The sequence below is a fragment of the Mastigoproctus giganteus genome, chromosome 13 (genome assembly GCF_048544385.1).
Source record: "Mastigoproctus giganteus isolate SK-2022 chromosome 13, ASM4854438v1, whole genome shotgun sequence".
Classification (NCBI taxonomy): domain Eukaryota; kingdom Metazoa; phylum Arthropoda; class Arachnida; order Uropygi; family Thelyphonidae; genus Mastigoproctus; species Mastigoproctus giganteus.
Genome location: NC_143587.1, coordinates 128,433,327 through 128,451,765, shown reverse-complemented (window position 1 = coordinate 128,451,765; position 18,439 = coordinate 128,433,327). Strand labels below are relative to the sequence as shown.

The following is an 18,439-nucleotide window of genomic DNA, read 5'->3' as shown; positions in this document are numbered from 1 at the left end:
TGCAGACAGTCTTCCAGGACAGCACATTGGGTTTTGCCAATGATATACAGGAATTTTGCCAGCAGGGATAAGGAAGTAATTATCCCATTGTATAAGGCAAGGCAATGGTCAGGAGTACTGCCATATGGGTGTGAAGGCATCATTTTAGGAAGGATGGAGAGTTGCTGGAATGAGTACAGAGAATGGCACTGAGATTGGTGAGGGAAACAAAGAGGTGATCTTACCAAGATCTGATTGGTCCACTTGACATCGATGGTTCGACTGTTGATGATCCTGCTCAGATAGCAAACAAACTGAATGAGTATTTTGCATCTACATTCACACATGAAGAATTATTAAGGTTTGAAAATGGCAGAAGGTTATCAAATTGTAGCAGGGTGCTTAATGATTTTGTAATAACTGAGAGCAAAGTGGAGAAGAAATTGTTGAAGTTCAACATAAGAAAGGCACCTGGGATCTATCCAGTTATATTAAAGGAGGTGGCAAAGCAACTAAGCAAACCCTTAGCCTAATTATGAGAGCATCCTTGGACTTAGGGGAGGTTCCCACGGACTGGAGATGTGCAAATGTATCCCCAATTCAGAAAGGGGGATCGAAGGGTGACACGAGTAATTACAGACCAGTTAGTTTAACTTCTGTTCCGGGTAAAATAATGGAATCACTGGTTAAAGATGCATTGCAGGATCATCTAGACAAGACTGCAGCAATAATTCAGACACAGCATGGAATTGTTAAGGGAAAGTCTTGTCTGACAAATTTGATAAGATATTATGATGTGGTTACAAAGGAACTGGATGCAAAAAATAATTTTGATATCATATATTTGGATTTCAGGAAAGCTTTTGACACTGTTGTGCATGAAAGACTATTGTACAAATTGGAGCAGAATGGTATTAAGGATAAGTTGCTACAATGGATAAAAGGATGGTTAAGTGGGAGAAGACAGAGGGTGGTAATCAATGGGTGCTGCTCTTCGTGGACTAATGTTATTAGTGGAGTCCCACAGGGTTCGGTGTTGGGTCCACTGTTGTTTCGTATATTTATCAATGATATTGATGAAGGTATATCAGGCTTAATGTTGAAGTTTACAGATGATACAAAAGTTGGCAGGGTTGTTAATGACAGTAATGGCAGTGTGGTACTGCAACAGGATCTAGATAATTTGGGCAGATGGGCTAAGAAGTGGCAACTGAAGTTTAACCTTGACAAATGCAAAGTACTGCATATGGGTAGAAGTAACCTCAGAGAAACGTACCAACTGTGTGGTACTACACTTAAGGTGGTAGAAAATGAAAAAGACCTGGGAGTAATTGTGCAGGGCAGGTCATGGGGTTTTGTCAATGATATATAGGAATTTTGCTAGCAGGGAAAAGGAGGTGATTGTCCCTCTGTATAAGACAATGGTCAGGCCAAGCTTCAGTACAGGTCTGGAGGCCTTATTTTAGGAAGGATGTAGATTTACTTCAGCGTGTACAGAGAAGGGCAACAAGATTGGTGAGGGGAATGAAGGGATCCTCTTACCAAGAGAGGCTTAAGTTCTGCAAATTGCAGTGGTTGGAGACTAGGCACCTGTGCGGCGATCTGATTGAGGTGTATAAGGCCTTGTATGGGTTGAGCACGCTGAATTCTGATGGGATCCTTTCACTTGTTCAGATTACGAACCTAGGGGAGTATAAATTCAAATCAAGAAAGGCCAGATGTAGAATAGATGTGCGGAAATTTGCCTTTAGCCAGAGGGTGATTAATTGCTGGAACATACTTCCATCTGTCATTGTGGAAGTTGACAGGTTGAATAAATTTAAGGAGAACTGGATAGGCATTTGGAGGGAATGGTGTGATTTTTTTTTTTTTTTTTTGTCTGATGCTGCATAAGCTCATACACTTGCTTTCTTGTATCGCATGCCACTTCTACTACTACCCCGGGTGCCTTTTTTATGTTTATCTTCAACAATTTCTCCTCCACTTTCCTCTCAGTTATTACAAAATCATCTAGCTCACTGCCAGAGTTTAATTCACCTCTAGCATTCCCCTCCCTCCCTGAATAACTCCTCATGTGTGAATGTAGATGCAAAATACTCATTTTGTTTGGTAATCACCTGAGCAGGATCATCAACATCAATATCCAGTGGACCAATCTGATTCATCCCTTTCCTTCTAGAGTTTACATTGGAAAAGAACTCTTTGCTATTTTTCTTTGCATCCTTTGCCAAAGATTTCTCATAATCTGCCTTTGCCTGCCTAATCTCCTTTGTGACTTGGTTACAGACCAGCTTATATCTATCATAGGATTCCAAGTCACCCATTAATTTATATGTATCCCATGCATTTTTCTTCTCTGCCATATGTCTCATTAGTTCATCTGACATCCATTTATGCCTAAACCCTGAACAATATTTCTTATTTGGTATGTAAAGCCTAGTAGCTTCCAAGATAAATTCTTTGAATGCTTCCCATTTTGGATTTACTGTTGGTAACATCATCAGTTGGTCCCACTGTATAGAATTTAAATACTGTCTCAGACCAACGTAGTTGACTTTACGAAAACAAAAACCCTTCCCTTTACCCTTGATGGTAGTTACCTCTTTGAGTAAATCCCACTTCAGCACACTGTGATCACTGCCACCTAGTGGTTCCTTTATCTGCAAATTCTTAATGCATGAAGAATCACTACTGATAATCAGATCAAGAGTATTACTCCCTCTAGTTGCCTCCCGAACATGCTGATGTAGAAAACAATCATCCAATAAATTCCCAAAAGCCTTGCTAGTGTGTGAGTGAGCAACTCACAAATTCCAGTCAATATCTGGGAAATTAAAATCCCCCATTATAGTCTCCGGACTCTGCACCATTAGTCCAAGAAGAGCAGTGTCCATTTATGATTACCTTCTGTCTCCTGCCACTCAACCATCCCTCTATTCATAGTAACTTGCTCCTATGCCACACTGCCCTAATTTCTACAGCAGTCTTTCACGTGGAATAGCATCAAAACCTTTACTTAAATCTAAGTATATGATGTAAAAATTATTTTTTGCTTCTTTGTTGCAACATCATAGTAACTAATCAGGTTGTAAGACATTAATTGATTATTTTTAAAAATAATGCTCTTTTTGAAACATTTCTGGACAGGATATTTATTAAAAATCTTTATATCATCTGCAATATAAAGTGGAGGGGTATTACGTAAAAAAAAACACAAAAAAACTGGTAATTCAAAATTAGTCATAATAGGATCCACAAGCATATTTTATTTAATGAAATTCAATTCTGGATAATCTCCATAAATATTTTCTACTGTTTCAATTTGCATATGATTCAGATTTGATGTCATGATAATTGCAAATCATGATCATACAATTGAATAAGCTAATTTATTGGTGGCAGCATAGCAACTTTTACCCTAATAAAACTTTAATTTCAAAACTGTGTCACTACTGCTATATTTTTTTGCATAAAAAAAAAAATGCTTTGTGGTTTGTTTATATAAAACTATAAGTGTGCAAATAATGAAATGACCACAAAAATTGATGTTTGAAGTAAATAATTAAGAACTCGAGAGTTGTTCTTCAGTTCTTGAGTATTTATTTGATTCTTGGATTTACAGTCATAATTATGCCAATAATATTGCTAATTGGGGCATGCTACTGTAATATATGGTTGCTATTATTCATTCTTTCCTACATTCAACATTTAGATGGATACTTATCACTTAGTTCAGCTAATGTCAGATACTCAGAAATTAGCTAGTAATACTTTCATATGTTTTGTTTTTTTTTTTTTTAAATCTCACCACATCTACAGTTATCCATTAGGAAATTTTAGAATTAAACCTTATGTTTTTCATAAAAATGAAAAGCAGGACCTACTCACAAAGGCTTCGAAGCATAACCAATTGTATGTTGTCTAAGCATAATAAAAAAATTACAGATGTAACTTCAATTAATGATAAGTTAGCAGAGTAGGCAGGCCCTGAAAAATAAGAGTACAATGAAACCCAATACTACAGCTATAAAAACAATGAAAAGATGGGGGTGACAATTTAAAATTGATTAAATAAAAAGGTCAATAGAGGTTTATAAGCCATTATGACTATATTTAGACTAGCATCCCTTCAGCAACACCGACTGAACATTGTCAAATATCACGTTAACAATATAAAGCCAATCACAATGTATGAGCAATACATGAAACATAGATAAATTAAAATACAGTGACCACTGCACTTCAAAAATCAGTGCATCACACCACAACTGACAAATAATTTAATCAGCATATTGATACAAAATAGATTTGCATAATGAATCAAATGCAGTGATGTGTTGATTAAATACTAGCTGCTTAAATACTATGGACAATGCCAACCGCTTAAATACAACGGCCAATGCTGACTGCTTCTTTCTTTCTTTCTTTCTTCATCTTCAAGTGAAAAATTTCCCTAAAGACCTTTGAAACTTTTTTTTTCCTCTACATGGCATCATCTCCATAAACTTTAACTGTCATTTCACTGTGTTTCCATAGCTAGCTTTCCAAGTAACAGCAAAATTTAATATTTACCTGTCATTCAAATTGTCATTTTCAGTGCATGCAATAAAAATCAGAAAAATGAGTGTTCACTAAAAACATCTCCAGCATGTCAAAACAAGTGCACTCAGAAAAAAAAAAAAGTTGTGAGCCCCACTCATAAGCTTTTAGCTACCGTTGTGTGTGTGTGTGTGTGTGTGTGTGTGTGTGTGTGTGTGTGTGTGTGTGTGTGTGTGTGTGTGTGTGTGTGTGTGTGTGTGTGTGTGTCCAAGAATTATATGGTCATTAATTTTCTAATTCTTCATTTATATATATAGAAATGAAGAATTAAAAAATGGTGGTAATGGTAATTAACTTAATCATTTATTGGCATAACAGAGCCTGCCCAGTAAATGGTATAATTTAAGTAGCAATCAATAGAAAGATAAAAAGCATTTGTATATGGAGCAAATAGAGACCTTAGTTAAAATAGCATATCAAATTCAAACTGCCTCTTTATGCCATTAAACAATTAAATTAATTGCAGTTCCATTATTTAATTCTTCTTCTACACATATACAAACACAGTAAACCTTGCTTTAAATGGCCTTACTTTAATGGACTTAAAATAACAGCAGCATCCACTGAAACAGTCTTTGCCCACATAGAACTCTGTGACACTTTTGCTCAGTCTAATGATATTTATCTAGTATGAACCAGAGCTGTAATGCTCAATACATTCTACGTTGATATCAATATTTGTAAAATAATAAGAGAAGTTTACCTCAATATAGTACGTAGAACACTTCCGTATGATACTCTCCAGAAATTAAAACGAAAATATCGAAAAACTTACATTAGAGTAAATAATTTAAAAAAATAATTAACACAATAACACTCAATTTAACTCAATTAAAAATAAGAAAATTAATTAAAAGAATTTAATCAAAAAAATTGTAAAATCGTTTTGCAATTTTTTTTCGTTAAATTCTTTTAATTAATTTTCTTATTTTTAATTGCATTAAATTGATTTTTTATCTTATCTTCCTTCATGGATTAGGCGATCCGCCTGTTCCAATCTCGAAGAGGTCTGCCCATCTTTTCTTTGGTCTTCCTCTGTCTCTTTTTCCTTTATATGTATAAGCTAATTTAGGGAATCTATTATCTTCCATTCTTTCTACATGTTCTTTTCATCTTTGTCTATATTCTATAATTTTTCCATTAATTGAGTAAATCTTTAATTCCTTTCTAATATTTATGTTTGGTATTTTATCTAATTTTGTACATCCTTTAACATATCTTAAAAATTTCATTTCTGCAGCTTGTATTCTATTAATGTCTCTTTATTCAGTATCCATGTTTCAGAACCATAAAGAAGTGTTGGTATTGCCATTACTTTGTAAAGTCTCAATTGTGTTTCTTTCCTTGTTTTCTTAGCCACAGTTCTTTTTATTGTTCCACATATATTTTGAAATTTTGCCAATTTCTGGTTCATATCTTCTTCAACATCATATGTTATATTGGCGCCTCCGTAGCCAGGTGGGCAGGAGCAACAGTGCATAGCATACGCTTCTTGATTTAGACCGGGGCTCGAGCCCGTCACCACCAAATACAGAGGATGCCGAAAGGTCAGGGAATGACCACCGCATATCCCGGAGCAATATGGCTTTAGTTGCTAATGCTCCTAAAAACCAAAATAACAACAACTTCGCAACAAGTTACCAAGTATTGCACTACCCTGAATAAGTAATGCTTCACTAATAGTAGTAGTAGTAGTGGCATGTGATGCAAGAAAGCAAGTGTATGAGCTTATGCAGCATCAGACAAAAAAAAAAATATCACACCATTCCCTCCAAATGCCTGTCCAGTTCCTCCTTAAATTTATTCAACCTATCAACTTCCACAACGACAGATGGAAATTTGTTCCAGCAATTAACCACCCGCTGGCTAAAGGCAAATTTCCGCATATCTATTCTACATCTGTCCTTTCTTAATTTGAATTTATGCCCCCTTAGGTTTGTAATCTGAACAAGTGGAAGGATCCCATCAGAATTCAGCGTGCTCAACCCATTCAAGGCCTTATATACCTCAATCAGATCACTGTGCAGGTGCATAGTCTCCAGCCACTGCAATTTGCAGAACTTAAGCCTCTCTTGGTAAGAGGATTCCTTCATTCCCCTCACCAATCTTATTGCCATTCTCTGTACACGCTCAAGTAAATCTACATCCTTCCTAAAATGAGGCCTCCAGACCTGTACACAGTACTCAAGGCGTGGCCTGACCATTGCCTTATACAGAGGGACAATCACCTCCTTTTCCCTGCTGGCAAAATTCCTATATATCATTGACAAAACCCCATGACCTGCCTTGGCAGCCTGTCTGCATTGCTCATAAAACTTCATATCTGACTGCGCAATTACTCCCAGGTCTTTTCCATTTTCTACCACCTTAAGTGTAGTACCACACAGTTGGTACGTTTCTCTGGGGTTACTTCTACCCATATGCAGTACTTTGCATTTGTCAAGGTTAAACTTCCGTTGCCACTTCTTAGCCCATCTGCCCAAATTATCTAGATCCTGTTGCAGTACCACACTGCCATTACTGTCATTAACAACCCTGCCGACCTTTGTATCATCTGCAAACTTTGACATTAAGCCTGATATACCTTCATCAATATCATTGATAAATATACAAAACAACAGTGGACCCAACACCGAACCCTGTGGGACTCCACTAATAACATTAGTCCACGAAGAGCAGCACCCATTGATTACCACCGTCTGTCTTCTCCCACTTAACCATCCTTTTATCCATTGTAGCAACTTACCCTTAATACCATTGAATAAATAACAATAGAGAAGACTATTGTTATTTATTCTCTTCTCTTCTCAGTGGGTGCCACCACCCAGACGGACTGTTTCAAAGTTAGCTGGCTTTTAATCAGTGGGTGCCCTTCACACTACAATCGTAGTTTTCTTTAAGAGTTATCTATGGTGTATCTACACTGATATTATATAGATAGAGAATCTTAAAATATTATGCCTTGTTGCATTTCAGGTGGTAGATGACTTTCATCAACCGGTGAAATACCACCACTTTGTTTATTGGAGGCTTGAAGTGGTGAAACCCATGTTTAGTCTCTAGAGCAAAGTTTCCAGCATCCCCCTCTCCCCATACTTCAACACATGCATGGTACTAAATACTATAGGTTTTGATACCTTTCGTGTTTGGGGTTTTCATAAAAAAAAACAAAAAAATTTAGTTTATTTAAATAAATATGTTACATATGGAAATCAAGAATAGTATCGCGTGGTTGTGTCGATAAACATAGCACGTGACCACACTTTAAGAGAAGCTTGTTTTACCACAGTAAAACAAGCTTCTGTTACGTTATCCTCGGATAAAGAGGATTTCCTGTACTGAAAACAATTACCATTTTCTTAAAAGAAAAAAAGTAACAAATATATTAAAAAGTAGACGATAGTTCTTAATGCAGATTTTAAATTATGGTGAATTACTCTTCCTTTACATATGCCATTACAATTATTATTAAGCCCATATTATACTGGTATAAAGCACCACTATTTCCTAATACACCACTGTGCAAGATGCAAATTATGACCAAAAAAAAAAAAAAACAGGTCACTTTATACAGAAAATATGCGATTAAGTATGAATTTCCAAGGCAAAAAACAGAAGTTGACTTAAAAGCTAGAATATACAGTAATTGGATTAATATCAATCATTGCATTTATTAATTTGCTTCAATTTAGCATTTAGGAGTTTGTGCAAAGCAACTATTTTATTTTAGTGTTTCGTTTTGGATTATCATTACTATTTCATTTCTTAATCAGATTGTCATTACTATTCTATTTCATTTAGACTGTTACTATTATCATCTGTTATTATTATCTTGCAGGAGCTGGTAGCATTTTTCTGATCTCAAATAGCTAATTAACTTCTAAAATTAAAATTTATAAATTAGTGATCACACAATGTTTACTTGCATTACAATGGCATTAGCAACTGCTTGCAGATTCAAATATATATGCATATGTATTCTAACTATTATTACATTGTTGTTGTTGTTGTTGTTGTTATTTGGGTTTTAGGAGCATTAGCAACTAAGGCCATATTGCTCCGGAGATATGCGGTGGTCATTCCCTGACCTTTCCGCATCCTCCGTATTTGGTGGTCATGGGCTCGAACCCCAGTCTAATCAAGAAGTGTGTGCTACGCACTGCTGCTCCTGCCCACCTGGCTACAGAGGCGCCATTATTACATTATATCACTCACACACGTCTATAGTGTGTGTGTGTGTGTGTGTGTGTGTGTGTGTGTGTGTGTGTGTGTGTGTGTGTGTGTGTGTGTGTGTACTTAAATAAATTTTTTATATAAATTTCGCTCGTTACAGAATCTTGTGATCAATCCCATCATCGATTTGAATATAAGATTCTGCGGCGAAGGTAAAGAAAGCCTGTACGAGAAGCATGCAAAAGTTCGATGAAATTTACCAGTAAAAGTGCTTTGCCGTAACGGCATTTGTATTGTTGCTCACTCGGTAAGCAGATGGTGGGTGTTATCAGTCAGGAGTAGAAATTGAATCCTGTGGGAGATTGAACACCCCCCCCCCAAGTGGAAAGAGTAACCTGACCTTTTTTCTTTAGAATAACTGGTGGACTAGAGGATAAATTGTTTATTGAGAAAAAAAAAAAAAGGCAAAGGAAACCCACACGAGAAGCACGGCAAACTTCGAAAAAGTTTACTGGTGAAACTACGTTACGAACATTTTTTATGACGCCAGAACTTCCAATGTGACTCTGTTCGTGATTCAATTAGTTAATTCAATTAGTGATTTTAAAGAAAAAAGGTCATGTTTAACCCCCCCCCACACATACACACTTCGGGAGGGTTTCAAGCTCCCATGATTCAACTTCTACTCCAGACTGATAACACCCACCGTCTCTTTACCAAGCGATCAACAATACAAATGCCGTTATGGAAAGTACTTTTACTGGTAAATTTCATCGAACTTCTGCATGCTTCTCGTGCAGGCTTTCTTTATCTTAGCCAATTCTGCATTATCACATTTCAGTGAGATTCTTATTTGTACATTTTAATTAATAAAATTCTTACAAGCAATACAACTGCTTTAAAGATAATTTGATAAAAGGATTTTAAAGACAGCTTAAAATATATGAATAATTTATTTATTCTACTACAATGTAATACATGCATTATTATTCCAGTCCACAATACGAAGAAAGGTAACTGAACAAAAAATACATCAAACACTGAACCTTCTTAAAATAAATTATAACAGAATTAAAAATCAGAGCACCACAAAGAATAAAATATTTACATTTAAAACAGTCTGAAATACAATCCTGCATAGAGGTGCAGCTTACCATAGTTTGGGTTTGTTGCAAGGAAACAGATAAACAGTTTTCTACTTGATCATGGTCAGAGGCCTATAAAGGTCATACAAAAACTTTATTCTCATATAAACAATACAAAAATACATATATACGTGTTGTTACAGTTTTAGTTTACATTCCACAATCCAGAATTATCATCTGATAATGTATCACTGAAGTAGAATATATATCTCTGAGACCTACTGAATGTCAAATAAAAAAGTTATAGTCCTTAGTAAATTCTGTTTAGCGGTTCAGTGAGTTACTTTGGTGGCTGAACCAATATGATATATTTTTCATCTGGTATTAATTTTCTAATGAAATCCAAGTCAAAAATATTCAACAAATCTCCAATGTTTCATTATCTTAACATTTTTGCAAAAACTCCACAGAGTTCTCACCTGTCATGTTAGATATCTCAGAGACCACGATCATGCCAATGACTTTTCTCGAAGTTCTCCCAGTTTGCATACTTAACAGCAAAGTGCCATAATTGAATCAAACCAACACTGTTTTCCCTATGTGTATTGATTTCATAAAATATTGCACAAGGATCACTCAATACCCAATCAGATTTGACTTTCCATCCACAGACAAATCTAGCACCAATTGAGTTAGTAAGAGTTACATCTATATTTGAATCACCATTTACTGTCCAAAAGGTATACAATGTGTCATATATAAGAATATTGTTAATATTTGTATACTGTATCATGTCTACATGTATGGCAGATTTGCCAGTTTTTTGGCTAGGGGCCTGCTTTACTCAATGAATGAATTATCTCACCATTCCATCCCAAGAACTAATAAAACAATCCCATATTCAAGATAATCCAATATCATAAAAAATATTAAAAACAACAGTAAAATAAACCAAAAGAATATCTCCTTTAATGTAAAGTTACGTATTGCAATGAAGAATAATAATAATACCCAGTCACAATTCCCATAATAAATAAATTTTAAGTTTACCTGTCTATCATGACTGACAATAAAGAATATGGAAATAAATTATTGATTTTATTAAAATATCATAATAATATTGTCAATTAATCAAAAAAGGAATGAATGGTTAACTATTTAAAATTTTTAAATATGTCAGTCAGTCAGTTACTACACTGTGTGGCTACTTTATTTGGACCATGGAGATTTTGAATATATTCAACAAGCTATGAAAAAATACATAAATAAAACAGATATGCACAAGATATGCACATGATATTGTGCTATCATATTGCCTAAATCAATTTGGCAATACTGGAAAATAGACAGGATCCCGCAGGTATGTTGTCAGTAAATGGTATGCTGGCCTTACAGCAGAGAGGATGGCTGCACCTGCACTTGTCAAGTGTTCAATTTGCCATTTAAGTCTTTAAAAAAAATGTCAGCATGCTCAGAACACATCCATGAACAGATGCAACTATGCCCAAAAACAAAGTGAGAGAGCAAGGTGCTCAACATCAGGAGCAGATTCTCAACAGTAATCAATTCTAATCTTAATTTTATTAAATGAATGGTTCAATATTTCTCATGTCATTTTAACACCTTGCTGAATCCATAACATTGTGTTGAAGCAGCAATTTGGGCCAATGGTAGTTCAATATGCTATTAGCTCATGGTCCTAATAAAGTGACCAAGCAGTGTGTTTTATTATATTATATATGAACATGATAATATGCTATAAAAAACGAAAATATTTTTATATGATGAATTTGCAGTAAAATAATGACCCTCTCTATCTATCTATCTATAGTAGTGAACATTGAATATCCTGTAAAGTGCTTTGCTGGAAATTAACATAGGAGCAATTATATGGGATGTGTTAGAGTTACTAAAAACATATAGATGCAACGCTTCTTGATTAGACCGGGGTTCGAGCCCATCACCGCCAAATATGGAGGATGCAGAAAGGTCAGGGAATGACCACCGCATATCCCGGAGCAATATGGCCATAGTTGCTAATGCTCCTAAAAAAAAACCAAATAACAAATAATATAGGTGCATTATAACATAGATGCATTCACTTTCGTTTAATTTCCATACTTTTAGTATGGAAATTAAACGAAAAGTATTAACATTATAGGAATATTAGAAGCAATAGTATAACTTTGATACTGGAGATGCAGAATTTCAATATGGCAAGTGCAATGTGTACTGAAAGGACAGACATGACAGCAGGGGTGGGGTGTTATTCTACAGGATTCTAAAATAGTACAACATGAATAGAGGTTGCCAAGGTAATACTGACTCAGTCAGGTATAAAATAAGAATTAAAGAAGCAAAAATGAGTATGAGTATGTTATAGGTTTAGAGGGGAACAGGTATCCTGTGTGTTATCAGACACTCAGCCTAAAACACTGATGGATCCAATATCTCTCTATTACAGAAGATTTAGGAGAAGTCCGGTTGGCCTGTCTCCCTAAAATCCACTCATGCACACCTTCTCGATGGTAAGCCCTGTTACGTCACTTAGGTGGCAACGAACGTGTAGAGTGGTTCTCTTCAAGACGCCTGGTCAGCGTGAAGAGGAAAAGACCGAACCCTCCAGCAATGAGAGCACAACAATACAAATGGCCCTCAGTCCCCAGCAGCTTTCACTCTCCCTCTTACGGCAGCGAGAGGATCAGAGTGGAAGCAGAGGGTGCTAAGAATCTCTGGGTACGACCAGGCTGCCATGCATGGAAATTGAACTTGGCCTGTTATAACGTACGATCACTCATCGGTGAAGACAGGATATTAGAGCTGGAAAAGGAATTAGAAAATGTGAATTGGAATATCATCGGTTTGGCTGAAACAAGAAGAAGAAATGAATCACTTATAAGTTTATCAAGTGGAAATCTGCTGTACACCAATGGAAACAGTGAAAGGAGTGAAGGTGGAGTTGGGTTTCTGGTCCATAAAGATTTTAAAAACAACATTTTGGAATTCAAAAGTACATCACCAAGGGTGTCAAGACTAATACTCAAGATTTCTAAGAGGTACAAGCTAAAGATTATATTGATTTATGCACCAACATCGAGCCATGATGATGAAGAGGTTGAAGAAATGTACACTGAAATTGAGAGTCTTCTAGATGAGCAGAAAACCCACTACACTATTATTATGGGGGACTTCAATGCTAAGGTTGGAAAAAGGCAAAACAGCGCAGAAAGAGGAACTATAGGAAATTTTGGAATTGGTGAAAGAAATAAGAGGTGAAAGACTTGTGGAATTTGCAGAATCTCAAGGAATGTCAGTAATGAACACTTTTTTCAAGAAAAGGGTGAACAGAAAGTGGACATGGAAGAGTCCAAATGGATTAACAACTAATGAAATCGACTTCATCCTCACTAACAGAAGATATATTGTGAATGATGTTACCGTCCTGAATAAGGTAAATGTTGGAAGTGATCACAGAATGGTAAGATGTACACTTGATATAGATGTAGGAAAGGAAAGGAAAAAACTGACTCGAGTAAATAATACAAAGGTCTTTGAAATAACAGAGGAGGAGAAAAAGCAGTATGTACTGGAACTTAAGAACAAGTTTGAGCTTCTGCAGACTGCTCAGGACCAAGATATGGACGAGGAATATTACAACTTTCTGAAAGTGATAAAGCCCAAGAAACCTATAGGGAAACAGAAATCCAAAGAAGAAAAAATTAGTCAAGAAACACTTGTCATGATGAACCAAAGACGACAAATGAAGAGCAAGAAAAACACTGACAGGGAGAAAATTGAGTATACTGAGTTATGCAAAGCCATTAGAAAGAGACTCAGAGAGGACATAAGAAGATTTAACACAAGAAAAGTAGAACAAGCATTAAGGGAAAACAAAGGATTTAAATCAGCAGCCATGAGCAGTAATACAGAAAGACAAATGATACTGAAACTGAAGAATAGCGATGGTGTAATTATAAACAGCAGAGAAGGCATAATTCAAATAGCAGAAGACTACTATAGGAAATTATACAAGCAGCGAGGGAATGATACCAGCAGTGGGGAAGATGGATTGCAAAGTAGCAACACATACGACATACCCGATATTCTTCCTGATGAGGTAGAACATGCATTGAAGAAAATGAAGAATCGGAAAGCCCCGGGGGAAGATGAAGTTACTGTAGAGTTGTTAAAATTGGGAGGAAGAGACATAACACAAAAATTGGCAAGGCTCTTCACAAAGTGCATTAGAAAAGGTGTGATGCCTAAGCAGTGGAATAATGCAATCATAGTTTTGCTGCATAAGAAAGGAGATAAATCAGAAATTGGAAATTATAGACCAATTAGCTTGTTATCCCATATCTACAAGTTGTTCACAAGGGTCATTACTAACAGATTAGAAAGAATACTTGATGAGAATCAACCGAAAGAGCAAGCTGGCTTTAGGACAGGATTCTCAACTATGGATCACCTTCACGTAATATCACAGCTAATGGAGAAAGCAAATGAATATAAAACACCATTATGCCTGGCATTTGTGGATTATGAAAAGGCATTTGACTCCATACAGCATAAGGCAATGTTTCGGGCACTGGAAAGACAAGGCATAGATACTCCATATATTATGATTTTGAAGAAAATATATGAGAGTGCTACATCCTTTATTAGACTAGACAAAGACAGTAGGAAATTTAAAATCGAGAAAGGAGTTCGACAAGGAGACACAATATCTCCGAAGCTGTTTACTGCTGCCCTTGAGGAAGCTTTCAGAAGATTAGACTGGTCGTAGAAAGGAGTCAATGTGAATGGAGAGTACCTAAACCACTTATGATTTGCAGTGACATTGTGGTCATAAGCCACGATCCCAAAGAATTAGAGGAAAATCTTAATCAGTTATGCACAGTTAGTAAGGATTTTGGACTAAAGATGAATATGGCTAAAACAAAAGTAATGATGAACAAGTATGCCACGGAAAGGGAAATAATGATTGAAGGAGCAGTAATTGAAAAGGTGGAGTCATATACTTATCTGGGACAAGTTATTAGCTGTAATAATGATAAATGGATGGAAGTCAAGAGAAGAATAAATTTTGGATGGATAGCATTCAGGAAATATAGTCACATACTGAAGAGCAATATCCCAGTTTGTCTGAAACGTAAAATAATGAATCAATGTATACTCCCCACCATGACTTATGGAAGTGAAACTTGGGCACTCACCAAAAGAATGGAAGAGAAGCTAAGAACTACACAGCGAAGAATGGAACGAATTATATTGGGAATCAGACTGTTAGATAAGAAGAGAAACACATGGATTAGGCAGCAAACTCAAGTAAAGGACATTCTTATCAAAACTAAAGAACTAAAATGGTCTTGGGCAGGACACATAGCTCGAAGACATGATGACAGATGGACTAAGAAAATAACAGAATGGTACCCAAGAGGAGCTAGAAGAAAACCTGGAAGACAAAGGCGGAGATGGATAGATGAAATTCATGAGTTTTTGAGTAGTAAATGGATGGCCAGTGCTCAAAACAGAAGGAACTGGAAAGTTGCTGGAGAGGCCTTCATCCTGCAGTGGATTGAAAATGGCTGATGATGATGATGATGATGATGATGTTATAGGTCAAGTGAAAGTGATTGGGATAAGTACATATAATGAACAGTACATATACAGGAAAAAAAAAAAAAGAACAGCATGCAAATCAGAATGCCTTATCATGGGGATATTAACCCAGCAGTGCTCATGCTGTACTTGTCAAGCATAGCACACAAACAAAAAAAAAAAAAAAAAAAAAGCAACTTGGGTCAGGGACTAACCGCCTATTTATGGTTTATGCAAGATAAATATGTTGTTGTTTATTGGTGCCAGTTCTCTGTATATAAATCTTGTTCGAATGTAAGAAGGTTAAATATTTCTGTGGTATTATATTATTATTTACAGCAGAGGGTATACGTTAATTGTTTGTATGAATCTAAAAATATCTGATACATGTTCTCTTTCACCTAAAAGATCTTTAAGGGGTGATGTTTTGGTTTCCTTTATATAATGATGAAAATATTCGTTGTCGATCATTATTTGTTATGTTGGGCATTCTATAAGTATAGAATTGTTTGGATAGTATTGCATACTTGACATCTTGGGGGTTTTTTTGCACACAATAGATAACCATTTGTGAAATGCGAATGTCCTATCTGCAATCTGGTCAGAACAATTTCTTCTTTCCTTATCCTCATTTTCCAGTGCTCAACTTTTGGTTTTATTTCATATAATTTATTCTTTATGATTGGTTGGGGATTTTTTTTGCCGCATCAGCATCTATGGCCATACATATGGTAAGTATGGATGTTATTTCTTGCAGGTAGGGATAATTTCCTAACTGTGGCTACAAAATTATTATTATTTTGTTTTATTAGCTAAAGGAGGTGATATATATTAATCCTTTTGAGAAAAGTAATGATGTTTGAGACATTTATTTTATTACCCAAGATTGAAGCAAGTGTAAGAGGGTCTTTTGTTATGTCAGTAGTGAGAAGGTTCTGGCGTTCTGCATATTTTGTGCATTCGACAAAGTTATGTTTCACGGAAAGTGTAGTGTTACAGGGATGACACTGAAGGGGAGTCTCCCCTCTTAAGAGATAACCTTGAGTGATGTTAGTGTGACCAATTCTTAAGTGAGCTAATATTACCTCTTGCTGTTGAATTGAACTGAAGCTTAAAGGCCATCGCTCAAGATATGGTTTAATACTTTGAAGTTTATTGTTAAGCTGTTGCTGCCATGATAACTGCCACTGGTATGTGCATTTTCTCTGGATTATTGATCTATAGTCTTCATGAGGGACTTCCCACTTGCTGTCGGGTGGTAAGTTAGTCAATTTGGCAGCACTGTCCACTATTTCATTCCCAGAAATTGCCATATGTCCTTGGACCCAGCAGAAGCATATGTTTCTCCCAAGTTCTGATAATGTATGCAAAGAAGTGATTATTTCTTTTACAACTGGGTGAGTGATATTCATGATGTTTTTCAGTGCTTGAAGTGCACTTAAAGAATCTGAGAAAATCATGCTGTTTTTAATATTGGAGGACTCAGTGTAATTCAGTGCAACCTGAATTGCTATTGTTTGTTTGTTATTTGGTTTTTAGGAGCATTAGCAACTAAGGCCATATTGCTCAGGGGATATGCGGTGGTCATTCCCTGACATTTCCGCATCCTCCGTATTTGGTGGTCATAGGTTCGAACCCCGGTCTAATCAAGAAGCATGTGCTACGCACTGCTGCTCCTGCCCACCTGGCTACGGAGGCGCCGAATTGCTATTAGTTCGAGTGAGAATATACAGAACTCACACGACAACTGATATGATAATATGATGTTTGGGAAAACTGCAGCAATTCCAACGTGGGCATCGTTCTTTGATCCATCAGTATGTACCACGACGAAGTTGCTGCTGCATTGTATAGTTGCAAGAAATTTTTCCTATGTAAAGTAGATTTATTCCATTCATGAATGTGTAAGTCGCATGAAGGTGGAGTGATGTTCCAAGGAGCAAGAGAGAATGGGAGGCTACGTGCCACATTCTCTAAGGTTAAATTTAGTTCTTCTAAGAGGCGTTTTATTCTCATACCCAAAGGAAGATTTGCAGTAGGACGGTTTTGGCTTAACCTGCTATGCTGTGACGTGAAAAGTATCTGCCAGTTTGGGTGTTCCGACATAGATCTAATTTTGTATGCATAGCATAGTATCAGCTGTTGTCTTCTGATGGAGAGAGAGGGGGTTCATGTGCTCCGGCATGTAAACTATGTATTGGAGACATGCGATATGCTCCTAAGGCAAAGCATATTACACTACGAGGATAGAGTCAAGCCAGCGAAGGGTACTGGGTCTTGTGAGCTATACACCGGTGCTCCGTAGTCAAGCTTCGATCTGATTAAGGCTCTATATAATTGTAACAAGGTAAGGCGATCAGCTCCCCACTTAGTTGCTGAAAAGGTGAGTTTATGATCTAATGTGATTCCTAAGAACCGTATAGTGAGATGAACTGCTATTGGTTGTCCATTCAATAGTAGTTTGGGATGTGGGTGGAGTTTACTTTGCCGGCAAAAATGGATGCACGTTTTTTGGGGACAGAGTTGGTAGCCATTAGTTTGTGTCCATGAACTGATTTTATTTATTGCCCCTTGTAACTGTCTCTCAACAGTATTCATGTTCTTCGCATGACATGAAATGCAAAGATCATCTACAAATAGTGCGGTATCAACAGTCTTCGGAAGTTGTTCAGCAATAGTGTTTATTGTAATTATAAAAAGTGTAGAACGTAGAACTGAGCCTTGGGGATCTCCTTCTTGTAAGTACACTTGGGATAATGAAGTTTTAAACCGAACCTGAAATGTGCATTTGTACAGGAAGTTCTGAAGAAAATCAGTAGATAGCCTCGAAGTCCATGGTGATGTAATTTGCGGAGAATGTCATACTTTCATGTGGAATCATATGCTTTATTGATATTTAAGTAAACCATTACATGATGATGTGATCTGAGGAATGCATTCCGAATGGAGTTCTCTAGTATATCTAGGGTTGATCTGTTTTGACAAATACCAAATTGTGCAGA

General features: G+C 36.4%; 1 protein-coding gene across 4 annotated transcripts in view; it reads right to left on the bottom strand.

Moving 5' to 3' along the window:
- Positions 1–18,439, bottom strand: part of LOC150076433 (uncharacterized) — an 840,218-nt gene that overhangs the window by 277,948 nt on the left and 543,831 nt on the right. For 3 of the 4 annotated variants that reach the window (XM_090388172.1, XM_090388173.1, XM_090388175.1), the window contains exon 12: positions 9,906–9,968. The exons of the other annotated variant lie outside the window; for it this stretch is intronic. In XM_090388172.1, the coding sequence (XP_090244298.1) occupies positions 9,906–9,968 (63 nt within the window). The remainder of the gene's footprint in view (positions 1–9,905; positions 9,969–18,439) is intronic. 4 annotated transcript variants of the gene reach the window in all.